At 44.4% G+C, this 27,196-nt stretch overlaps 1 protein-coding gene across 2 annotated transcripts in view; it reads left to right on the top strand.

Annotated features, from left to right (window-relative positions):
- LOC114252816 (ras-like protein family member 10B) overlaps window positions 1-27,196 on the top strand; it is an 82,897-nt gene that overhangs the window by 52,132 nt on the left and 3,569 nt on the right. Inside the window, exons 1-2 of one of the 2 annotated variants that reach the window (XM_089733870.1) lie at window positions 6,781-7,330; window positions 14,375-14,523. In XM_089733870.1, coding sequence (XP_089589996.1) covers window positions 7,246-7,330; window positions 14,375-14,523 — 234 coding nt within the window. In that variant the 5' untranslated portion in view covers window positions 6,781-7,245. Of the gene's footprint in view, window positions 1-6,780; window positions 7,331-14,374; window positions 14,524-27,196 lie in introns of those variants that run through there. The other variant, XM_028187471.2, reaches the window with a different exon arrangement.

The following is a 27,196-nucleotide window of genomic DNA, read 5'->3' on the forward strand; positions in this document are numbered from 1 at the left end:
ATTGTCAATGAAGTTATGTCGTATCGTAATCATAATAATTGTAATCTATATATATAAAAATGAATTGCTGTTCGTTACTCTTGCTAAAACTCGGGAATGGCTGGACCGATTTGGCCAATTTTGGTCTTGAATTATTTGTGGAAGTCCAGAGAAGGCTTAAAAGGTAGATATTTTTTTTATTGCCTTTGTAGGCAGACGAGCATACGGCCCACCTGATGGTGAGTGGTTACCGTCGCCCATGGACTTCAGCAATGCCAAGGGCAGAGCCAAGCCGCTGCCTACCACTATAAATATGAAAATGCTCGGAATTAAATAAAAATAACAATTTTGTTGTTCCTTTGATGTGTCTCCCGTCGGACGGATTCCTTTTGTTTGTTTTAAGTTTATTTTATACAAAAGTTTAGGTCTTTTATTTATCGATTGAGGCATTACGAAGTCTGCCAGGTCAGCTAGTTCTAATAATAAATAAATGAACAACAAATTTAAAATTATTTTATTTCAAAAAACACGTAGGTTCGACAAAGAATATAACATGTGTCGTACAATAGTTATTGCCTACGTATGTACGTACTCTATGGCTTTGTTGCTGTGTTTGATCTGGAAACGTGCCAAATGCTGCTGCACATTATGTTCATTCATTTGGTTTGTTTTATACACGATAAATGTTTTTTTTAAATTAAAAATACATATCGACGCTTGAAAGGCAAACGTGACTAAGCGACAATGCGTGAACTTTACAGTAGACTAATTTAAAGTTGAAATACCTAAAAAAAAATCTATTTTAACGAAACTAGCTGTAGGATTGAAATTATTTTAATAGACCTAGAATACTGGTGGTAGGACCTCTTGTGAGTCCGCGCGGGTGGGTACCACCACCCTGCCTATTTCTGCCGTGAAGCAGTAACGCGTTTCGGTTTGAAGGGTGGGGCAGCCGTTGTAACTACACTTGAGACCTTAGAACTTATATCCCAAGGTGGGTGGCGCATTTGCGTGATGTCTATAGGCTCCAGTTACCACTCAACACCAGGTGGGCTGTGAGCTCGTCCACCCATCTAAGCAATAAAAACACAACATCGAATATGATGCATTGTTGCGATCGCATTGTTGCGATCGCATTGTTGCGATTGCATTGTTGCTTCACGGCAGAAATAGGCGGGATGGTGGTACCTACCTATGCGGACTCACAAGAGGTCCTACCACCAGTAATTACGCAAATTATATTTTTGCGGGTTTGATTTTTATTACACGATAATATTCCTTCACCGCGGAAGTCAATCGTGAACATTTGACAAGTAAGTATTTCATTACGAAAATTGGTATCCGCCTGTGGGATTCGAACACCCTTGCATCGTATAGATACGAATGCACCGGACGTCTTATCCTTTAGGCCACGACGACAAATAATAATAATACTACATACAATAACATAACAATACTTGCTTATCAACAGTATGTTTTTTTTCCTAACTTCGATGTTCCTGCAAACTCAGAACGCGGAGCATCTTCAATCAAATCACTGGACAAAAAAAATACATTTATGAATCTAATATTTTGAACGGCCGTTTTAATCATGAAATCAGAACTAAACCGAATTCGCTGTTTAGGCGGCTATTAATGACAGGTAATTACGGTAATTGGTGTTTGATTTCTATCCGTAAACCCGACCTTCAAGCTTAAGGAGCCCGCGAAGCTAATTACGTAAAATTTGGATTTCATTATATATTTCTCGGAATACAACTTTTATTTTCGGTCAAATAATATTTCTGATTAGCACCGGTGCTATTAATTATTAACGTCACAGATTTATGGTGAGTTCAGCGATGACATTTAATTTTATTGTTTCATACTATCGCTTTGTTGTCCAACAATGAACATACATTATTGGTGGTAGGACTTGTGAGTTCGCACGGGTAGGTACCACCACCCCGCCTATTCATGCCGTAAAGCAGTAATGCGTTTCGGTGTGAAGGGCGGGCCAGCCCTTGTAACTATACTCAGACTTTAGAACTTATATCTCAAGGTGGTTGGCGCATTTATGTTGTGGATGTCTATGGGATCCAGTAACCACTTAACACCAGGTGGGCTGTGAGCTCGTCCACCCAACCAAGCAATAAAGAAAAAAACAATGAAAACGCGAGATACAAGTCTGCTAAAGTATCCTTCAGATAAAGCCTCATTAAAATCATAATTTACCATCACAATTCTAAAGATCTTTTACTTACCTCGTGGGCGTTTACGCTCTACTTAAGAGATTCGATACTCTTAAAATACCCATTAAATGTATTCGTGACATAGCTGAACGAGGTTAGGCGCTCAAAGGACCTTATTGGAAATTCAAAAGCCAATTTTAATACGTAAAAGCTTGTGTGGAAATGTTGAAAAGAAAAATGGGGTTTCGTTAAACGATTTTTATTACGGTCATCAAGGGTTCGCTAACATTGCTAACGGCATTGGCAACGCAACTTTTTTTAGGTGTTTGGATTACTATTACGCTTAAACAGCCGACAATCGAATGCGTTTATTAAGTAACTAGCGACCCGCCCTCGCTTCGCTTCGGAAACATTAAAACACACATGAAACAAAAAAAAAAAAAAAATTTTTTTCAAAAGTAGCCTATGTTCATCAGGGACAATGTCGGGGCTTCTAATGGAAAAAGAATTTTTCAAATCGGTCCAGTAGTTTCGGAGCCTATTCGAAACAAACAAACAAACAAATCTTTCCTCTTTATAATATTAGTATAGATAATAAAGTAATAACATATTTAGGGTTACTAAAATTATTAAAACAAATTAAAAAGAACTAGTGGTCCCCTGGTAGTCGAAATTCGACTATAACTAAGGGAAGTTATAAGTTTGTACAATATTATGATTCTATTGTAAATACTATTTATTATATACTCGTACTTCTTTAATCACAGATTTCGTTAAAACTAAACTTTAGAAAAATATTAATAAAGAGAAAACAATATTTAATCTATTCTCAATTTTACAGACTACATATAACTGACAGACTGCAAAGAAAAGTTTGACAATAAACAAATAGTATGCATGCGTGTGTGCGTCAAATACATGGTGGTGTGTGTAATGTTTTTTTTTTATTGATTTAATGTATTTTTATGGCATAATTTAAAAAAATATTAACATTCTTCACTCCTTCTCTATATTCTCTATAAGTGTGGGAAATTTCATACTCCTCCGTCCGCGCAATTTTCGTAAAAAGGGATACAAAGTTTTTCATTCACGTATTAATATATAGATAAACGCTCAAATACCTAGGCGGTACTGAAAATTTCGGGAATTAACGAAGTGACACAACATTACTATTTAAAAATGTATTTATTGCTTTTCGAAGTATTCTCCGCGAAATTTGACACATTTTTCCATACGATGGAACCAATCATTGAAGCAACCATTCCATTCGGAAGATGGGGTCTCCAAAATGGCCGTTTTGTAGGCGTCCACAGCTTCTTCAGGTGATGAAAATCTCTGTCCACGCAATTTATTCTTTATTTTAGGGAAAGTATAGAAATCATTAGGGCTTAGGTCGGGGCTGTACGGCGGATGGTCTAATAATTCTATGTTTTCTTGCTCTAAAAACTCTTTTGTTCTGTGCGCGGTGTGAGAACTCGCATTGTCGTGATGGAGGATGATGCGGCGGTTGCAGTTCTCTTTACGGAGTTCAGAAACGACCTGTGGCAAACAAATGCTAGCATACCATTCTGCATTAACCGTTCTTTGTCCCTCAAGAGGAATAGTCGTAACATGGCCGGTTTTGGAGACAAACGTGACCACAATTTTTTTTGCAACACTCCGTGAACGAACAATTTTTGTTGGCTTTAACTCATTTTCGAACACCCAAACTCGTGACTGGTTTTTTGTTTCGGGTTCGTACGCGTATATCCAGAATTCGTCACCTGATACAATGTTGTATACAGCATTTGAGGATCCTGCGTGGAATCTTTCGAGAGTTCTGACGCACCAAGTAACGCGAGCCGCTTTTTGCTCTTCACAGAGCGAATGCGGTATCCATCGGGAAAACAACTTTTTTACACCTAATTGTTCATGCAAGATTATTTGTATTTGACTCATGCCAATGTCTAAAGTTGCCTGAATTTCGCGGTATGTCACATGTCGATCTTCCTCAATCAGCTTACGCACAGCATCAACGTTTTCTTGGGTGACTGCAGTTTTTGGACGACCATGAGTTTCACTGAGTTTGACACGTCCACGTTGAAACTCAGCAAACCAGCGATAAATTGTGGTTTTGGATGGGGCTTCATCACCAAATGCAGAAATCATCCGGTCAACACACTGTTTTTGTGTTAAACCACTTCGAAAGTCATAATAAATCATCGCTCTTGAATTTTCTCGAGTCAATTCCATTTTCTCAACGACTAAACAAGTTTGACAAAACCTCGTGACAAGGCCGAGAATCTTTTTCTAAATAAATAAATGGTATTCGATTTTTAAATCCAAGGAGTTTTCAATTAAAAAGATTTTAATATGACAGGAACAGTGGAAATATTCCATTCCCGATACTTTTAGTGCAGCCCTCGTACTCGTAGCTAGATATATTTAAATGAAACTTCAATAATAAAGCGAACAAAACAAGTGAAATATCACTTCTTTCTTCCGTTTGACAACGTAACATTAGGAAGTCATATTTCATCTCTATTGCTTCGAAAATCAAGTGATTTTTACGTTGTGTATTTATTTGTAATCTATGCAAGGAAATAAAAAAAGTTTAATTCACAATTCAACATAAAAGTTAAAACGTTGGAGTTAGTAGAGAACTTTGTACGCTTTTCTAATACATTCATTATGAAAGAAGAAAAGACAAATTGGGACACTTTGATAAGTAGGTATTGGAAATGTGAATATCTTACTGGTGGTAGGACATCTTGGAAGCCCGCACGGGTACCACTACTTTACCCATTTATGCCGCGAAGCAATAATGTATTTTGATTCGAAAGGTGAGACAGTCCTTATATTTGTAATATTGATATTCAGACTTCAAGTCTCAACGTCGGTGGAGGCGTTGACGTAGTGATGTTTATGAAATCCGGTAACTGCTTAACAAAAGGTTGGCTGTGAACTCTTTTGGCAAAAGTTTTGTCCGTGTAAGCAATAATAAAAGATATATATATGTTGTGAAGAATGAAGGTAAATGATTACTTACAGGTCATCAGGGCACGGAAGGTGGTTTCAACAACATACCACTACCGGTCCTTAAAAATCTCTTGAAACTTTCTTAAGGAGGACACTTTTACTGAAAATAACGTCTATTGAATATTAATCTTTTTTTTGACGTGAAAACATCTTATAATTCGATGGAGCCGGCTGCACGCACGAAAAAACATGACTCATGCGGCGTTACCTCGCTCTGAAGCGTTCCATTTAAAGTTTGAAGTGCAAGCGAGAGCGCGCAACGACCGACAAAGAGGCATAATCGGCCTCCGCGCTCGGCATCGTTCGACATCTGTCTCTCTCCTACTTGAGTGAACGATGCATCCGCGTGGACAGCTGCTATACAATAATACATTTATTTACATGTTTTCGTCAAGTAAGAAGTTCAGTGAAAAGTGAATGTGGTGTCAACTGTTTATAGAAACGATAATTGCGATAATTGAAAAATGATAATAATTGAAACCATTCCATCAGTATTTTCTTATGACGTCACGTTCAACTATCGTCAATAAACCGACTTTACAGACAACCGATTTTTTTATTACTTAGGTGGGTGGAGGAGCTCACAGCCAACCTGGTGTTAAGTGGTTAATAGAGCCCATAGATATCTACAACGTAAATGCCGCCGCCCACCTTGAGATATAAGTTCTAAGGTCTCAAGTATAGCTACAACGGCTGCCCCGCCCTTCAAACCGAATAGCAACCGAATCTACCAGATATCCGTAAATACAAGAAAATACAAAAAAAAATGCGTATGCGATTAATACTAATTCGAAAAGCAACTGCGCTTTTATAAAATTGAGTGACTTTTTAATTTTCCCTATCTAATCGTTGTTAGCCTAAAGTGCTATTCCAACTACGCGCGGTCGGGTTGGTGAGCTCACGAGGCTCAACCTGAGAGAACTTGTTAACACTAGACATAGCAATAGCAGATCGAAATCATGACCCACTGAGAATAGGCATCGCCCGCTCGGTACGAGCATCCTTAGTTTTTTTATTTTATTGCCCTTGTAGGCAGACGAGCATACGGCTCACCTGATGGTGAGTGGTTACCGTCGGCCATGGACTTCAGCAATGCCAGGGGCAGAGCCAAGCCGCTGCCTACCGTTGAGTACTCTCCACAAGCCTCGTTTGAAGAAGGACAAGTCATAGCGCTCGGGAAACACCGTGGAGGGGAGCTCATTCCAAAGCCGGATGGTACGTGGCAAAAAGATCTCTGGAAACGCACTGTGGATGAACGCAGTGGCTCCAGGTAGTATGGATGAACACTACTCCGTTGGCGGGCGGTGCGATAGTAAAAACGAGATGATCAAATAATTCCTCAGAGCACTCCCCATGGAACATGCGGTACAAAATGCAGAGAGAAGCGATGTATTGTATTATTGTATTATATTATATTCGGATGTGAGTCGCATCACTTCTTTTAGCTAACCTCTAACCTTTTAACCTAACCGAAACCAAAAACAACATCTCATCGAATCAAAACAATGTATACCTTTAGATTACAATAAAAAGAACAGAAAGTTGAGTAACACGCATCATCAAAGGAGCGAGTACTCCGAAAACAAACCGCACGACTTTACGATAAGAGTATCACTACCCTTAGCCACCCTTAACACGACCGAGCACACTCCAGATACGTCAGTTGCTCGCAGCCTCTCGATCGGGGTGGCTGTGTACACGTCAGCAACGGATTACCGCGAATATACGAAGAAAATAATTTATTTGTACGCGAAAAATTTTGATCACAAAACAAAGAAATGAGTGAATCCAAGTTATTTCAATAGTAAAATTTATTGCTAAAATTCGTCTTTTGAGAGCAAACTTTTTAAACGGGATTTGAAGACTGACTCACTCCTAAAATTGTATAATAAATTAGTGCCCTAAATAAGCGACGTTTAGGGCGGCCAAACAAGGGCTTTTATGATCAAATCTTTAAATCGCAACTTCAACGTGGCTAGTGTTTGTTAGGGAAAATTCGTTTAAGTGCAGATATGTGATAGGTACAAAAGCTCAAAGTATAATGGCTGATAAACATAAAGTTCATTGATAAATTGAAATGAACCGTTTCGATAAGCTTTCTATACACGATAAAGACGACGAAAATGACAGAGCAAACTGTACGAAGCCGAACAAAATATTGGGTGAGTATTAATGTATTTGATAATGACAGCCACAATCTTTGTATGCCCTCCATATACGGGCTTTTTTTTTTCCCTACCTATGCTGATAGCCTGAGAGGCTATTTCAGCTTCACCCTAACGTGTAGGCGAGCTCACGAGGCTCAAGCCGGAAGTGTTGCTAACACTGACCCTAGCGAGAGCAGTGCTTCGCAGAATTTACCACTGGATCGGAAACGCGACTCACTGAGAAGATTCGGCGAGAAACTCAGTGGGCTTTGTCTATGGGTTAGTTCGCTCGTCGAGCCCTTCGTCGCAAGCGACGGGTTTGATAAGGACTGTGACGGGGGGAGGTCTTATAAAGAGCAAATAACGTACTAGTAATTGCGAAAATATCAACTGGCAAACTAAACGTGCCGAAGTTTAAAAGGTTTTTTTTTGTCTGCTCACCATACATTCGTGTGATGAACAGGTTTGTTTGCTATTTTTCTGGGTGTCTATGTGCATATTTAATCGTACGTAAGTATCTATGTTCGTCTCTGGTACCTATAACCCAAGGAATACTAATTTGGGGCCGGATGACCGTGCGTGACAAATCACTAAGAACAAATTCTTAGTTACTATTATACCTTATCACCCCTATTATAATTATTAGCTCAACGGAAACTAAACTGATCTCGTAGTCAACCGAATTGAAGTTTTATGCAACATATTTCTTTGGTATGAAAAATAATTGTTTACTAAATAAAAAAATAAATTAAATAATTTTGTCATCTCGATCCATCCGATCTATAAATAAGATACTACATTTTGTTCTTTTCGTGCTTAGATCTTTTTTTGTTTTTTGTTTTCTGGTGGCCCCGAGGCCTTTCCAGTTTCACCAGGACAGGTGGGCGAGCAAAGGCTCAGCCAGGAGGGGTGGGATTTGCTAACAGCTACCCGAGCGCCTCCGAAGGAGACCCAACAGCTCAAGAGTAGCCGCTTCGCGAATGAATCTACTACCGGATCGGAATCGCGACCCGCTGAGAAGATCCGGCGAGCCAAGATCTATATCGTTGTACCGTGTACTATGTAACAAGCAAAACAATCCTTCACGCAAATTATTTAAAGCTTATTTTTCCACTTCACATAAAATTTTAACATTTGCTAAATAAAGGTTTTTCTACACATTTTTATACAAAACTATCAGGACTAAAATAAGTTGATGTTTCTGATGAAATTTTTATTCCGCTCCAACTACATTCAATAACGTTAAAGGGAAATAAGGAGAGAGCCAACTTTCAAAGCATTGCTTTATCACATTTTATTTCAGCGCTTCAAAAAAAATTCTTTGAATTCTTCATAACACAACTTTTATTGCTCAAATTAAAAATCTATTCGCGCTTACTTTGTGTTCTTTTATTTCTATATATATAAATATAAAAGAAAGATTTATATAAAAGAAAACGTATTCAAGGTGTTCTGGTTTTACGTATTGGAAAACTTTAATGAAAGATTTTGTCATTAGTTTAAATTGGGGAAAATGAGTTTTTTTTTCTGGACTCACTCAACCTGATAAAATCTACTCATATTAACATTCAATTTCAATATATAAAAAAATGAGTACAATATTGAAATAATCTTTCTACGTGTGAACACGACCTGTATAACGATATGTATTACTCAGTTGTGTTATGTTGGTTAGAGACAAAAAAACTATATTATTGTAAAAATCTATATATTAATACGTGAAGTAAAAACTTTGTATCCCTTTTTACGAAATTTGCGCGGACGGAGGAGTATGAAATTTTCCACACTTATAGAGAATATAGAGAAGAAGTGCACAATGCTAATATTTTTTTAAAATAATACATCAAAGGTTACATTAAATCAATAAAGAAAACATTACACACACTACCATGTATTTGACGCACACACGCATGCATACTCTTTACTGTCAAACTTTTGTTCTTGACGTCTGTTGTCAAATTGAGAATAGATTAAATATTGTTTGTCTTTATTAATATTTATCTATAGTGTAGTCTTGATGAAATTTGAGTATAATAGTCTTTGAAAATACAATCATAATAGTGTACAAACTTACAATTCCAGTTAATTATAGTCGAATTTCGACTACTGCGGGACCTCTAGTTAGTTTAAATTGAGGAAATGAGATTTTTTTTCAGGACTCACTCAACCTGATAAAATCTACTCACATTAACATTCCATTTCAATATATAAAAAAATGAGTACAATATTGAAATTGTCTTTCTAGGTGTGAACACGACTTATATAACGATATGTATTACTCAGTTGTGTTATGTTGGTTAGAGACAAAAAAACTATATTATTGTAAAAATCTATATATTAATACGTGAAGTAAAAACTTTGTATCCCTTTTTACGAAAATTGCGCGGACGGAGGAGTATGAAATTTTCCACACTTATAGAGAATATAGAGAAGAAGTGCACAATGCTAATATTTTTTTTAAATAATGCATAAAAGATACATTAAATCAATAAAGAAAACATTACACACACTACATACCATGTATTTGACGCACACACACATGCATACCTACTATTTATTGTCAAACTTTTGTTCTTGACGTCTGTGGTCAATTTGAGAATAGATTAAATATTGTTGGTCTTTATTAATATTTTTTAATAGTGTAGCCTTAATTCCAATTAATTATAGTCGAATTTCGACTACTGCGGGACCTCTAGTTATATTTAATAAAAGAAAACGAATTCAATGTATTCTGGTTTTACGTATCGGAAAACTTTAACGAAAGGTTTTTTCATTGGGGAAATGAGCATTTTTTTCAGGACTCACTCAACCTGATAAAATCTACTCACATTAACATTCAATTTCAATATATAAAAAATCGAGTACAATATTGAAATTGTCTTTCTAGGTGTGAACACAACTTATATAACGATATGTATTACTCAGTTATGTTATGTCCGATAGAGACAAAAAAAACTGCATTGTTGTAAAAATAATAATAATAAGAACTAACATATTAAAAATATATATTTGCAAATGAACAAAAAACTAATTGATCTAAAAACTAAAGTAAACTAACGAAATTAAAGCGAAACACTTAACGTAATCGAATTTAAATTAAGTTATATCTATTCGTAAGTACAATTGAGTGTGGATCATGGATCTTTAAGTGAGGCTAGCATTGCAAATAAATATGATATCGATTTTGTTACGTATACTACGAATATTTATTAGTCAGGGAAGTAATGCGATAAAGTACTGGCCATAATTAATTTTAATTTTCGGTAGATTGAAAGTTTTCTGAACCCATAATAGGCTGCCCGAGCGCGGTGTATTCAAATAAATACGTACCTTTTATTTCCGGGGAATGTATTATGTTATATCTATACTAACATTATAAAACTGGAGAGTTTGTTTGTTTGAACGCGCTAATCTCAGGAAGTACTGTTTCGATTTGAACAATTTATTAAGGAAGGCTATGGGCTATGTTATAACATCACGGCAAGGCCCAACAAGTGGAGCACCAATAAATAATGTTTCAAAATAAAGGTTTAACTAGCTCCTTAACATTCTATAATTCAAAAATATTATCAATTTCTACGTAAATGAAGTGGGGCGAGAATTTAGCGTTATGCCAAAGTAACTATTCCACGCGGACGGAGTCGCGGGCAAAAGCTAGTATTGTATATTATAAGTTCATATAGGAACAAGATTCAGCGCCAGCTCATAGAGCGAAGAGCACACAAGACTGACTGGCGGCGCGTGAAATCGACTTCATCCGGCACGAAGACTGGCCCTCCTCCAGTCCAGATTTGAATCCGTTAGATTACAAGATATAGCAAGACTTGGACGAAAAGGCGTGCTCAAAGCTCATCCCAATTTGGAGTCACTTAAGACATCCTTGATTAAGGCAGCCGCCGATATTGACATGGATCTCGTTCGTGCTGCGATAGACGACTGGCCGCGCAGATTGAAGGCATAGTCTTATACGCATAGTCTTCATTATGATATTACTATTACGTTTATATTATCATAGATAGAAACATTACGTCTTTCTCAGTGTCCTTGAAATAACGGCTATCGTGCTCTTCACGCTGTGTCATAAAGTTAGTGGTAGCATTCACATGGTGATGTCCATGGACTCTCGTAACTACACAAAAACATGTGAATAGTATGCTCATTACCCATTTATATCAAAACTCTTATATAAAAATATTGTACATTAAAATAATATATGACAAAAGTATATAATTAATGTTCAATTTAAATACCTACATTAATCTACCGCTTTTGTATCAAACTCCATTACTGAGTTCCTTTTGTGCCGAGAATCTAATGTCAGAAATTAAGTGGCTTAGATAACACTAATGGAATCTTTTCTCTTTTCTATTTTTTACGAAGCAGGAAAATTGAATTAATGAATGGTTTCTACAATAATTACATGTTATGTACCTACAATGATCTCAGATTTCACTGATAAACCTAATTATAATTATCCATCCCAAAAATTTTGGCAGTGAAACGGAATTACGTTCGAAAATACGTAGCTTTAAATCTCTATATTTACTATGCGTTTAATATCTATGTAAGGAAAAATAACATTATTAGGCAATTTTATGTAAGGCGATCCTTTTTAAATTATTAGGTATAACTTTTTTTAAACTACCATCGAGGGTAAACGAACAAATGTCCAAAAATGTTAAGGGGTCACTGTGTCTCGGCCTTGAAATCGGCTATGCCAGTGAGCCAATCTAACCTTTTTTTTGGGAGGGGGCTGACCTCCCGTGCACCTTCGCTCAAGCATCCGATCCCCCCCGAAACCCGGACCCGGGTGGGATAAGAGGGTTACCGGGGTAACACTGCAGCCAGGCGCACAGCTCACCCCAAGAACACCCGGGCGACACCCGGTCGATGGAATCGAAAGCTCTGGACGTTGGCCGTCTCGGTACAGCTGCTCGTTAGGCGGCCCAGACGATGCCGCAGGTGTCCCAGAATACCCCCTGGGCCAGCCTATCAGGTTAGGATGCGATACATCGCCAATTAGTCGCTCTTACGTTGATCCGATACGGTACTCCATGCCGGCGTGCTAGAGAGCTGGTAACGCGCTGCATACCTCGACCCCCTCAGGTCGCCCCGTGATCTTCACCGGGGAGAGGCTGTCGCCTACAGGGGCAGGGACGTACGCTCACACTCCGACTCGACGGCGATGGATCAGTACGGATAAGGAAGAGCTCTCCCTCTCTGGTTCCGCTGCCCCCTTCTGCGAGATGGTGGACTCGCAGAAGTCGAGCACTTTTGCGTGTCAGGGTACGGCACCGAACCGTCGCCCCTTAAAGGGCCATGCACAGCACCACGCACATGTCGAGGCGGCACACTACCGCAAAATCTAATAGCCTAATTGGGGGTTTATTAAGAGAACATGTTTTATGGGTTACATGCGGCCCATCAGATTTAAATAGGTTAGCCAATATAATAGTATATGGGCATAAAAACACCGCAATACATTATAAAATAGAAGAATCATGTGGTTTTAAGTAGAACTGATGAACTTTACTTCGGTAACGTGATAAAACAGAGACGTAGGTTTCATTCTTTCTGGTGAAATAGGCGATATATGAGCAAAATCAAACTCAAAAAATACTCGAATGTGGATGGCCTAACAGACTTAAACTATACAGCGTACTCGGGCGACCAATTGCTCACGAATTCACGAATGTACAGCTGTCAAACGTTTCAAACCAGAACGCATGCCTGCTTTACAGCAGAAATTAGCGGGATGTATCAAATGGAGTGGTCCTTACAATATCCCAACCAATAATAATTATATTTATAAGTTTTGAGGGTTGGATTTTTATTACCCAATATTATTCCAGTAGAAATCTGACGAACGACTGAGAATATGTTATGTCCAGATTATTGAATGTAATAGTTAAAAAAATGTAAAAGACTTTAGGAAATAATTAAGAGAATGAATACATGTTAATTGACTAGATTAGGAACTTGCTGATGTTTTCAATAGTGAAATCTAAGTACAAGGATATTCCAGATTTTAAAATAATGGTGTTAGACAAACACATGAAGACCTATGTAAAACACACATCTAGTCCTCTGGTTACAAGATCTGTTCATTTTGAAAAAAGAAAAAATTAACTGTTGATCAGTTACGGTATAGCTGAAGTGGACTGCCGATTCTCTCTGGGACACACTCAAACAAACTTGATCCTGCATCACTGCTGCGGACCGAAACAATTCTGAACATCTGAACATAAAATGGAGTGTCGTTTTCCGCCCTAAGGGCAACGACAATAGTATTACCCAAGACGAATAAACACACCTCGGTTTTACGCAGATACATCTAAACATTTATCCGAGATACTCAATATAAGAAAAGTCATTATGAGCAAGAATATGTAGTCAGAATATAGAGGTCATTCATTACATTTGAGACTTCAATCCCATGCCTCAAAGTAGGCTCGGGCATTGGCGTGGTCTTGGTCTCCGATGACTAATTAAAACTATGGGCTATGAGTTCATCAGCTACCTGAATAAAGAAAAATTGATTTTTCTTTTAATAGTTAATTATTCGTAAAGTATCACTCCCATAAGTATCATATTGTGGGCTTTAAAAGAAAAAATAAACCCGAAACATTGCACGCATCAACTCGCATTTATTCAGTCGAGTCTGTCATAGCAACCGCAAAGTCCCTTTCATAAAGATTCATTTTCAATAGAATGGTTATATACTAAAAATACTTCGTGCGTAAAAAAATACGCTTTTCAACATCATGGATATAAAGTCGGATCAAATTTTTCAAATATCGACTTTACGTTTTTAAATTTAACCAATTTACATGCAAGAAATATTCATTTTTCTATATGTAGGAGATAGCCAAGATAGCAACTACGAGCTTCTATTTTTTAAAGAAGGGTCTTGTAGGAAACTGCTGCTACAGACGCAGTAGCTTTAGGATGTCGGAGTCGCATATTTTCTGATGAATAGACGAGATAATATTAAATCATTGGGGTACTCTGAACTGAATAATCTCCTGACTTTGTTTTTGACCCTGTTAACTATTTCAGAATTGGACTTGGATTACCTTGAGCGAGGCGGTGGAGGAACACTGACGACGGGCGGAGCTCCAAGCGTAGAGCCAAGCCCAGAAAGCCTTGATCTCGTCAAAGTTGTGCTACTCGGTGCTCCAGCAGTCGGAAAGACGAGTATTATCCAGGTATATACATTTTAATAGTATTCTTAATATCCCGGAAAATATTTATCCCGGAATTTCCCAAAAAAAAAAAACATGTTGCTGAGGATCTTAGTATCACCCGAGGGACCTGGGCGGGCCCCCCGGCGCGCACTCTGCGTGGCCGGGGGCTCCGTCTGTGGGGGAGTTTTGCTGGACTTCCACCGGGCGCGTCCGTAGGTGGCGGATAACGGGATCCTCTGGGAACAGTCCCACTCCCAGGGGTATCGTCCGATCTTTTTCGTTGCAAGGATTCTTAGGTGTTAGGGAGGTAGGTTAGGTGTAGGTGTAGGGTAGCCTAGTTAGGCTTTGCAACGAAAGAGATCGGATGACGCGGACCAAAACCAGCAGGGGGAGTTGCGGGCTCTCCACGCCCTTCACTCGCTGAAGGGTGTTCCTCCTGGAGACGCTCGGGCTCCCTCTCTTTTCCCCCTTCTTCCCTTTTTTTTTGTTTTTCTTCGGGTCACGTCCGACCCGTTTCGGACGTAACCCATGGGTGATGGTGGGCCACTTTTGGCCTGCCTTTCGATGGAGAAGTGAGCCGGCGTTGCTTACGCATCTTCCGGCCGCTGGTCGCCATGTCCCCGGCTTCGGCTACAGGGGCACGCCCTCCAGAGGGGGGTACCGGTATACCGGCGTGGCTTCGTCGTTGTTGCTCTTTTGAGCGTCGGGCGGTGGTCTGTCGTGTTGCTCGTTGCACTCGGCGGGCCGCCGGCCAACCCGTAATCCTCACCGCGTGGGGGACGGGGGCCGCTGCCGCGAGGCACGGGGCCGCGAGGACGTAAACCTCTTTAAAAAATGCCCCAATCCTAAGCTCTGGTGCCCGGCGATGGGATGAATGGCTGGAGGGAGTCCAGTCCCAAGGGTACCAACCAGACCCCAGGGGACCGACCCCTGGTTAATAAAAAAGGAAAAATGAAACAATGACATCTGTGAGAAAAGTAATACCCCAGGAGGGTACCTCCCGCTCCGCGGGGGGAGAATCCCTCCGTGCGGTCGAGCGATCGGCCGCACGCTGCCCCACCGTTTCTGGGGGGGCACACACTGTCACGCAGAAGGGGGCGACAGCACGGGTCGCGTAAGGGACAGGGTCCCCACCGTGCGCCTCGAGCGCTGCGAGAGCCTTATCTCGCTCTACTCGGCGCGGAGCTCCGCGAGGGGCGACGCGTCCAGTGGGCGGGAGACACCGGCGCTGTTCACCGACACGCGACAGCGGACTCGGCGGAAGCGGAAGTCGGCCCGACAGCCGGCATCCTCTGCTCCGTCTGACTCGTCCGAGGGTGAGCCTGCCAGCGCCAAATATATGGCGTTGGCGGAAGGGCCGGCGACTGCTGCGGCGTCGCCCGCCACCGGCTTCGAAAAAAGTTCCTCTTGCGGACTGGACGCTGCCTCCTCGGCGCAGTCCAGGGCCGCCTGCCGTGAGGCCCGGGAAAAATTTGAGATTGGAGTGGTTCAGCGCCTAGAGCGCTCCCTAACGGAGGTGGGTCCCTCTGACCCCCTCCGAGCTTTCGAGGTGGTCGGAAAATTAGTTTCCGCAGTCGTGGCAACATCCGGCGGTGGACTCAAGGGTGACTGCGTGCGGGCCTTAAAATCCGGAGCGGCCACCCTAGAAGAACGTCTGAGGGAAGTGGTAGACCGCACCACAACGACGGAGACGGCGGGCTTGCGGCAGGAAGTGGCCCTGCAGCACGCCCGCCTCGAGCAACTCTCGAACGAGAATGGCAAACTTCGGGCGGAGAATGGGCAGCTGCGAGTGGACATGGCCGAGTTGAGGACCATGGTTGCCGACCTCATCGAGCGGCAACGCAGCTCGGCCCCTGCCCCTCCTCCGCCCGAAGCGGAAGGCCTCAGTGAGGTGGACGAGTTGAGGCGGCAGCTCCTCATACAGGAGGCGCGCAGCTCCAAAGTGGAGCGCGCGAGACCGCCCCTCGCTCACGAGGCTAACGGAAGTACGCCTGTGCCGGCACCCCGCAGGAGTGTGCAGCCCGCTGTAAAAGCATACAGCGGGAAGAAGAAGGCTACACCCGCGCGAGCTCCCGCTGCGGCTGCACCTAAACCCGCGGCTGTAGGGGCGCCGGCACCCACGGCCCCTGCATCAAAACCGGTGTCCGCTCCTGCCCCGTCCAAGCCTGCGAAGGCGGGGCCTGGCAGGAGCCGAAACAAAAAGAAGGGGCGGACCAACGCCGCCAAACCGGCACCGACCCCCCAGCCCCGCCCACTGCCCCCAGCCCCGGCCAACATGGACGAGGCCTGGACGACGGTGGTGCGGCGCGGGCCCAAAAAGGTTGCGGCGCCTGTCGTGCCGCGCCCCAAGCCCGCCCCTACGGCCGCCGCTCCCCGTCAAGAGGGTCGAGCGGAGCCTAGGGGCCGAACTGGACGAAGGAGGCCGCGCGCCCCGCGGTCGGCTGCAGTAGTCGTGGAGCTGCTGCCGGCCGCCAAAGAACGGGGCATCACGTACCACGACGTGATGACTCAGGCGCGCGGCGGCGTAAATGTGGACGCCCTCGGCGTGGAGGGTGGCCTTAAGGTTCGGCAGACGGCCAACGGGGCCCGCCTGGTAGAATGCCCCGGCGCGAATTCCAGCGCCGCGGCAGAAAAACTGGCGGTCCGTCTGCGGGAAATCTTGCCGGACCCCGAGGTGGTGCGCATCGCGCGGCCCGTAAAGATGGCGGAGGTGAAGATTACGGGCCTCGACGAGTGCGCCACGAAAGAGGAGGTCGCCGCGGCCATCGCGTCGCAGGGCAACTGCGCCCTCGCCGACGTCAAAGTCGGGGAGCTCCGGGCGACGTACTCCGGAACCCGGACGACGTGGGCGCGTTGCCCGGTAGCAACGGCGAACCTCCTGGCCACCCCTCCACAGGGTCGGCCTTCGGACAGCCCAGGATGGCTGCGCGTGGGCTGGGTAGTGGCCCACGTGCAACTGCAGGAGAGCAGGCCGTGGCGTTGTCTTCGGTGCTTCGGCACCGGCCACGGCCTCGCCAAGTGCCCCTCGACAGTGGACCGCAGTGACCTGTGCTTCCGCTGCGGCCAACCGGGGCACAAGGCAGCCTCCTGCACCGCAGCCGCGCCGCACTGTGTCTTGTGCGACGCGGCTAAAAGGAAGGCCGACCACCGGGCCGGGGGCCCGGCGTGCAAGTCCGCCCCCTCCTCTACAAAAACGAGGAGGGGCGGAAAGAAAAAGAAGCCGGCTGCAAAAAGGGCAGCCGGTGAGTCAGTTCCCGCCGCGGCACCAGAAGAGCCGCAGGGCGGGACAGACGAGGGAGCGATGGACGTAGCCCCGTAATGGGTTGCGTCCATCGCTTCCTCCAATGTAATTTGAACCACTCCGCCAGGGCACAGGATCTCCTCGTCCACACCATGGCGGAGTGGTCAATCGATGTTGCTGTCGCCGCGGAGCCGTATTTCGTCCCCACTGACCAGGACTGCTGGATCGGGGACGTCGACGGCTCCGTGGCCATTATATTACGACAGTCCGCGGCGTTACCCCCCTTGGATATGGTGGCCAGGGGACCCGGGTACGTTGCGGCTAGGATCGACGGGACCGTCGTGATCGGGGCGTACTTTTCTCCGAACAGGAGCCTCGCCGAATTCGAACGGTTTCTGGGCGGGCTCGAGGCGCTTTTACACCGCCTCGGGTCCCGCCCTGTCATCGTCGCGGGGGACTTCAATGCCAAGTGCACGGCTTGGGGTTCCCCCCGCACGGATGCGCGAGGCGAGGCCCTTTCGGAGTGGGCGATCGCGACCAGCCTCTTTCTCATAAACAGAGGTTCGGTTGCGACTTGCGTGCGGTGGAACGGGCAGTCTCATGTGGACGTGACGTTCGCGTCCCCGTCCGTCGCATGCCGAACCCGCGGCTGGCGCGTACTCGAGGGGGCGGAGACGCTCTCGGACCACAGATACGTCCGATTCGAGCTCTCCGCCTCCTCCTTGTCGTCGTCGTCAGCCGCGGGCGCCCGCGGCGAGGAGGAGCTCCCGCAAGGTGCGCCCCGTTCGTTCCCCAGGTGGGCCTTGAAACGGATGAACAAGGAGTTGCTGATGGAGGCGGCCGCTGTTGCTGCGTGGGCGCCAAAACCCGCGCGGCTCGCGGACGTGGATGCGGAGGTCGACTGGTTCCGGGGCACCATGGCAAACATTTGTGATGCCGCCATGCCCCGGGTCGGCCCCCGAGCACCACGTGGGGGTGCGTTCTGGTGGTCGCCCGAGATCGCGAGACTCCGTGAGGAGTGCGTGAGGGCGCGCCGCCGGAGCGCACGCCACCGCCGCCGCCGTCGTCGCGACGCTGCGTTCGCGGAGACGGCGGCCCAGCTGCACGCTGACTGTCGTCAAAAGCAGACGGCGCTGCAGCTGGCCATCGGCGAGGCCAAGAAGCAGAGCATGAAGACTCTCCTGGAGTCGCTCGACGAAGATCCCTGGGGGCGCCCATACAAGATGGTTCGCAGGAAACTGCAGCCGTGGGCGCTCCCGGTGACCGAGCGGCTCCAGCCTCGGCAGCTGCGGGAGATAGTTTCCGCGCTTTTCCCGCCGGCAGCGGGGGGGGACTTTGAGCCCCCCCAGATGGACGCCACGTGGGGCACACCTCCACGTCGCCCCAGCGTTCCCGCTGCCGAGGAGCCCCCTCCCCCTATCACGGGGGCGGAGATCCATGCGGCCGTGTCCAAAATGAGAGCGAAGGACACGGCCCCCGGCCCTGACGGCGTTCACGGCCGGGTCTGGAGCTTGGCCTTCGAGGCCCTAGGGGACCGGCTCGGGGGGCTTTTCGAAGCGTGCCTCGAGTCGGGACGGTTCCCGTCGAAATGGAAGACGGGCAGACTGGTCCTTCTGCGGAAGGACGGGCGCCCCGCGGACTCACCCGCGGGCTATCGCCCCATCGTGTTGCTGGACGAAGCGGGCAAGATGCTCGAGAGAATCGTCGCCGCCCGCATCGTCCGGCACCTGACCGAGACGGGTCCCGATCTTTCGGCGGAGCAATACGGCTTCAGAGAGGGCCGCTCGACTATCGACGCAATTCTGCGCGTGCGGGCCCTCTCCGACGAAGCCGTATCCCGGGGCGGGGTGGCGATGGCGCTATCCTTAGATGTAAGGAACGCCTTCAACACCCTGCCCTGGTCGGTGATCGCGGGGGCGCTGGAGTATCACGGCGTCCCCGCATACCTCCGCCGACTGATCGGCTCCTACCTCGAGGGCAGGTCGATCCAGTGCATCGGACACGGTGGGACGATGTACCGCTTCCCCGTCGAGCGCGGTGTTCCGCAGGGGTCTGTCCTGGGCCCCCTGCTGTGGAACATCGGCTACGACTGGGTCCTGCGGGGCGTCATTCGGGGTCCCCTCCCCGGGCTGAGCGTAATATGTTACGCCGACGACACGTTGGTCGTGGCTCCGGGGAGGGACTACCGGGAGTCTGCCCGTCTGGCGTGCGCAGGCGTGGCACACGTCGTCACTAGGATCCGACGGTTGGGGCTCGAGGTGGCGCTCGATAAAACCCAGGCCCTGCTTTTTCACGGGCCGGGACGAGCGCCGCCTGTGGGTGCCCACCTCGTGATCGGAGGCGTCCGCGTCGGGGTTGGGGTGACCGGTCTTCGGTACCTCGGCCTCGAACTGGATAGTCGGTGGAACTTCCGCGCTCACTTTGAGAAGTTGGGCCCTCGACTGATGGCGACGGCCGGCTCTCTGAGCCGGCTGCTTCCAAACGTCGGGGGTCCCGATCAGGTGGCGCGCCGCCTCTACATGGGGGTGGTGCGGTCGATGGCACTATACGGGGCTCCCGTATGGTGCCGCGCCCTGACCCGCAAGAACGTCGCGGCTCTGCGACGTCCGCAGCGTGCGATCGCGGTCAGGGCGATCCGAGGATACCGCACCGTCTCCTTCGAGGCGGCGTGCTTGCTCGCCGGGGCGCCACCCTGGGACCTGGAGGCGGAGGCGCTCGCTGCCGATTACAGGTGGCGTAGCGACCTCCGCTCTAGGGGGGAAGGGCGCCCCGGCGAAGGTGTAGTTCGAGCGCGGAGGCTCCACTCTCGGCGGTCCGTGCTGGAGGCGTGGTCTCGCCGCTTGGCGGACCCGTCGGCCGGCCTCCGAACCGTCGAGGCGGTCCGCCCGGTTCTCGCGGACTGGGTGGGCCGCGACCGCGGATGCCTCACCTTCCGGCTAACGCAGATGCTTACCGGCCATGGTTGTTTCGGCCGGTACTTGCACAAGATAGCCGGAAGGGAACCGACGGCGCAGTGCCACCACTGCGCGGACCGCGACGAGGAAGACACAGCGGAACACACGCTGGCGCGTTGCTCTGGATTCGACGAGCAACGCGCCGCCCTCGTCGCGGTCATAGGAGAGGACCTCTCGCTGCCGCGCGTCGTGGCTACGATGCTCGGCAGCGACGCGTCCTGGAAGGCGATGCTCGACTTCTGCGAGTCCACCATCTCGCAGAAGGAGGCGGCGGAGCGAGAGAGGGAGAGCTCTTCCCTTTCCGCACCGATCCGTCGCCGTCGAGCCGGGGGCCGGAGGCGGGAATACGCCCGTACGTCCCGGCCCCTGTAGGTGGCGGCCTCCCCCCGGTGAAGGTCAAGGGGCGACCTGAGGGGGTGAGGCCGCGCGGCGCGCTACCAGCACTCTAGCGCGCTGCCGTGGAGTGAATAGAGCGACCGGTCGACGGTGTATCGCGTCCCGACCCGGCAGGCTGGTTCTGGTCCAGCGGGGTATTCCGGGACACCAGCGGCACCGTCTGGGCGGCCCGACGGGCTGCCGTACCGAGACGGCCGACGTTTCAGAGCCTTCGATTCGCCTCGAAGGCTCCGTCGGCTGGGCGTCCTTGGGGTGAGCCGCGCTGTCTGGTTGTAGTGTTGACCGCGGTAGCCCCCCTACCTCATCCGGGTTCTGACCTCGGAGGGGATCGGACGTCGGGTGTAAGAGTGCAGGGGAGTCGTTTAGTGGGTGGGCTCTAAAATCCTTGGGCCCGCGGTCTGCTCACAACACCATGCAGATCGTTGAGTCTCACATACCCCGCGCGCCCCTTTTGCGCGGGGACCTCGTAGGAGGTTCGGCCCTCTACCCGAAAAAAAAAAAAAAAAAAAAAAGGATCTTAGTATCAGTGTGCGATTGAGAGTTAGAGAAATAGTGAGAGAAACATCAGCTCGTCTTATATGCATAAGCAGTATTTAACAAGATCTGAATACATAATTTTACTGCTATTTCCATATTGAAAAATAGATTTAAAAGTCACAGTTCAGGTAATCTATTAACATAAATTTCGTATTTCAAGATCTACATAAACTTAAGTCATTAGTGGATGTTTTCACAAGGACAAAAATATTTAATACCATTGTAAGTGCAGATTTCTTGAATTTTAAGATATAAATTTAACGGCCGTCTGGTGTAGTGGTAAGTGACATGGTCACTATACAAGGGGGTCGCGGGTTCGAATCCCGCCAAGGGAAGATATTTTTTTATGATAAATACAAATGTCTTTTCCAAGGTTATGGATGTATATTAAATATATGTATGTGTATAATAAAAATCTAACATTTATATCCGTTATCTGGTACTTGTAACACAAGTTCTTTACGAACTTATCACGGGACCAGTTAACGTGACGTGATTGTTAGTAAATAAGTCAAATTTGATTACCTACTAGTGATTTAGAAAGAGCGTGACGAAGCGCACAAAGCGATTAGGGGATACCCCATTTTATTTATTTATTTATTTATTACAAAAACATACAATTTTAATCATAATAACAAATATTGAAACGATGCTATCTGCTGTAGTCATAGACTGTGTTGCAGATAACAACGCCAACCCCTACACACAACGAACAATAACATATAAACTTTAGGTACATTTATCAAATTAATACAATATTATTTCAAAATCTAGAAGTACATTTAGTGTATGTGTGTGTGTGTGTGTGTGTGTGTGTGTATTGAATATGTAATAGCATTAACTGAATATATATCAGCGTATTGCAATCGCAAACCAGTGTTTATGGATGGCTATATTGTAAGCCCTTCAAAGTAGGTACCGCCATTCTGTCTATTCCTGCCGGGAAGCAATAATGAATTCTTATTTGAAATATCAGATATTCAAAACGTTACCAACCTATTCAGACCGTTATACAATACAGTTAAGACTTCTGCTTTATACTTAAAATTGAGTTGCGGAATTCTGGTTTAGATATCTCTGGATTCCAATTACCTCTTAATAACGAATGGTCCCTGATCTCGGTCAAATTTCAAATGAGGGAAAAACTTTAAACGTGTTAATCTTATTGAAAAAATATGGTTATTATGTTTTCTGAATCATGCAGTAAGTTCACAAGTGTTCGTGGTTACACACTATTGCTACAAACATTTACATTCAAATAAAATTATAAGAACATATTCAAGAAACGCTATTGTGTCTAATGTATAAAAAAATTAACAGTAATCGCCAATACCATTAACAGTGATCACTTATTATTGTCAGACTACCAACCGTCAGAACTCGTGAACGCATTTTGGCTGAACGATATTATCAGATTAACAAACCAAATTTTACTTACTAATCCAACAAACACGAAAATGCTAATTCAATATGAGTCTTCTCAACTACCCTGGAATGTTCACACTACCCAATTTACATAATTCAAGCCACTACAGTGTCAAAGTTCGTCTCATGAATGTTAGGCATGCAATTATTCCGCCACTTGATATAATTCGAGCGTTCCTACAAATTCCTACAAATTGGCCTTCTCATATTGTCTCGTATTTACAATGCTATGTTTGAGGATAGGATCGTGAAAATGGAAATTCCCAGAAAATTTATTCAAAATTTATAGGTTAAATAATTCACAGGTCATGAGTTGGTGTTCCAAAACCTCAAAATAGAATAGTGTACATGGATGATTTTCTCAAAAACGCCATCTCTAGTCGACATAATATGTATGTATGTACATAAGTACCTATATAGCCGTTTGTGTTTGGGTAAAATGTTTCAGCGTACTCTTTAAGTAAGGGCATTATAACTAACGTTAGGCACGTAAGCCCGTTACGAGTATCCTATGAACAGATTAATGAAATACAGTTTTAATTGGTAGGCTACATTGATCGTCAGCATTCGATAATAAAAATTCCACAAAATATAACGGCAGTACAGATAAATATAGGTAACTATACTCCAATACTAAATGTTACTACCATCCCCGTCCGAGACAGCTGAAATAAATAGCTCCTTATCCAATTATATGGGATATTAAAAAAAACTATGCTAAAAAGGGATCAACAATTCACGTTTTTTTTTTATTGCTTAGATGGGTGAACGAGCTTACAGCCCACCTAGTATTAAGTAGTTACTGGAGCCCATAGACATCTATAACGTAAATGCGCCACCCACCTTGAGATATAAGTTCTAAGGTCTCAAGTACAGTTACAACGGCTGCCCCACCCTTCAAACCGAAACGCATTACTGCTTTACGGCAGAAATAGGCAGGGTGGTGGTACCTACCCACGCGGACTCACAAGAGATCCTACCACCAGTAAAACGTAAAAAAATTAGTTTTCTTCTCGTTCCATTACATCGCTCACTAAAAGGCGCAGGTGGCGTGGCTCGCGCTAAACGAATTGGGGTTGCCGGTTAAATACATTTTGTACTTTGTATATGCTTAGTTACATAAATGTATGAGGATGGATATTTTCAGGTCTTTGTTTAGAATCTTGTAGAGCGTTAAGGTCGATGTTTAAATTGGATTCTAGACTCTTATTTTTTTGTTTCCGACAGTGTGATGTCAAACTGATAAGGTCATTCATGTCACATTAATAAGAGACATGTTAAGCTATCTAATTAAGCTATTTAAGCAAGCTTTGTATGAAAGGACTCAAAACAAACAATTGTTGATTTAATCAAAATAACGTTTAAGACAGGGGCTCCCAAACTTATTTTGTCTACTGCCCAATTTGAGAATAAATTATTTTTTAGCGCCCCCATTTTTTCATCTATTAAAAAACCACTATAGCGAGAGCTCAGTCGGTGTCTAAGAGTCCTCCTAGATGAAATTACAAATCGCCTTCCAAGCCACAACACCCCTATTTTTTTCTGGGTCTCTTACCGCCCCCCAATGGGTCTGCAGCGCCCACAAGGGGGCGTTATCGCCCACTTTGGGAAAGGCTAGTTTAAGATAAGATAAGATTAAAAGCACTTTTAACACAATAAAAACAACACTGAGAATTTCAATCGCATGCGACTCTTAGAGTGATCAAATGTTTTTCTTCGAAACTAGAACTATTTAAACAAGACTAGACGTGCCCCGCGGTTCTACCTACTTTAAATTTGTAATTCTAAAAGAACAAAAAAGGTTCCAAATTCACGAGCTTTAAGAGTTGCTGCGTCCCCCTCTGGTTCATAAGCCAGTCTATTTGTAGGTCCACAGATACATAACAAACAAACCAACAAACTCACTTTCACATTTATAATATTAGTCCGGATTTGAAGTATAAATCACATAGATAAATAGATTAGGTAGACTTCGGTTCTAAGGAATGGGGTACCCGTATTACGTAAAATATTACTGAGACTTTTACCTCATGTAGCAAGGTGAGCGACAACAATTACTTCGGCATTTCTATTAGTCCGGTAATCAGACGTACTTTTAGAAGGGCTAGTAGCAAAGAAATGTTGGTAATTTTTAGCAAGATTCAGGTTTTTGCTGAATTCCTTATACTAGTAATATTAAAGATAAACAATACTAACCTATTTTCAAGTTGACTACAGACTTTAAGCAATAACAAAAGTTTGACAATACTTCATTGCAATAAACAAAGAGTATATGTGTGTATGTCAAATACATGGTAGTGTGTGTAATGTTTTCTTTAGTGATTTAATGTATCTTTTATGCACAATTAAAAACAAAATTAGTATTGTGTACTTCTTCTCTATATTTTCTATAAGTGTGGAAAATTTCATACACCTCAGTCCCAGCAATTTTCGTAAAAAGGGATACAAAGTCTTTGCTTCACGTATTAATATATAGATACGCTATCTCACCAGTAAACGTTTAAGAGATTTAAGCAACAAAAACACATCATTCGGTTATTCAGATTCTATTGTAAATCAATTTTCATTACCTCGACACGGCGCGGCGCGTTCGAGCGAATGCAAAATCTCTGACTACGACGGTAAATTCGTTAACACACAACAACGAGTAGTCTTTGTGTCTGCCTAAAATATTCATGGAATATTTGATGAAGGTAACACACGTTCGTGTTTAGTACGTTTACAAATAAGATACAGAATTGAATCGTTGCCAAACAATGTTATGTAACCGCAATCGTAAATTACGTCGCAAGTTTGTGGGGCACCCTTATTTCGTGTTATCTCTTAATTAATGAAGGCACGTGGTCGTTAGAATAACGCTGTAATGTACTACTAAAAGAAAACATTTCGAAACGAGAACACGAACTTTTGAAAGATAATTAAAACGATTTAGGGTTATTCTGTTTTTATTTTCAGAGCTTTTTCAATATTGAAATCGTTAAAAACACTTTACACGCATGAACACAAACGACGAGGATAGTATCTTCTATATATTAATACGTGAAGCAAAAACTTTGTATCCCTTTTTACTGATTATGAAATTTTCCACACTTATAGAGAATATAGAGAAGAAGTACACAATGCTAATTTTTTTTTTAAATAATACATAAAAGATACATTAAATCAATAAAGAAAACGTTACACACACTACATACCATGTATTTGACGCACACACGCATGCATACTATTTATTGTCAAACTTTTGTTCTTAACGTCTGTTGTCAAATTGAGAATAGATTAAATATTGTTTGTCTTTGTTAATATTTTTTTATAGTGTAGTCTTGGCGAAATTTGTGATTATAGAAGTATAAAATACAATCATAATAGGGTACAAACTTACAATTCCAATTAATTATAGTCGAATTTCGACTACTGTGGGACCTCTAGTTCGAATTAATTCTATCAATCCAAAATCTCAAAACAGAAGTTTCAAGCGACTTACTTTTTACACAGACTTCTGTCTGCGCAATTAATAGCAGATACGGCCGCTTCATAATGGCAAGTACCACTTCGTCCAACCGTAACCTTATTTATCTTTTGTTCTTAATTCATATCATGGTTAAAGATAAGTCGTGTTTCGAACTCACATGAACTGATACTCCAACGCCTATTTCTGTCTTTGCTGTTATGTTGTGCTGCTAATGGCTGCTAACAAATGAACATTGCCTGCTAGTAAAAATGATAGTTATATTATAATATTGAAGATAATTAAGAAGCTAAAAGAACACATCGAAGCGTGTTAAAGCAAGCTGAACTAGAAAGTAAATAAATATTTTTACCTCATAGTCCTTGTTAAGATATTGGGACAAAATAATATTTTTTTTGTATTATCGTCGTGCAAATTTTCTAATTAATTTTGAAAACCGTGAAAATTGCGTTTGAAAAATTCCGTTAAATAGACCGAGGTGGGTCAATCTAATAAAAGATTGTTCTGAAAGTGAAAAGAAGAGTTCTGCTGGGGGCTGGGTGTACAATTACCTCCAAATGGTAAATGCTGCCATGCTACCGCACAACAATCACATCTCCCAGACTGTAGGACGTACTACTAAGCTCGCTAACTAGCTAATAAGTCAACTATGTCAACTAAGCTTTTGTAATTACG

This window comes from Bombyx mandarina, chromosome 16 (genome assembly GCF_030267445.1).
Source record: "Bombyx mandarina strain Sakado chromosome 16, ASM3026744v2".
Classification (NCBI taxonomy): Eukaryota; Metazoa; Arthropoda; class Insecta; order Lepidoptera; family Bombycidae; genus Bombyx; species Bombyx mandarina.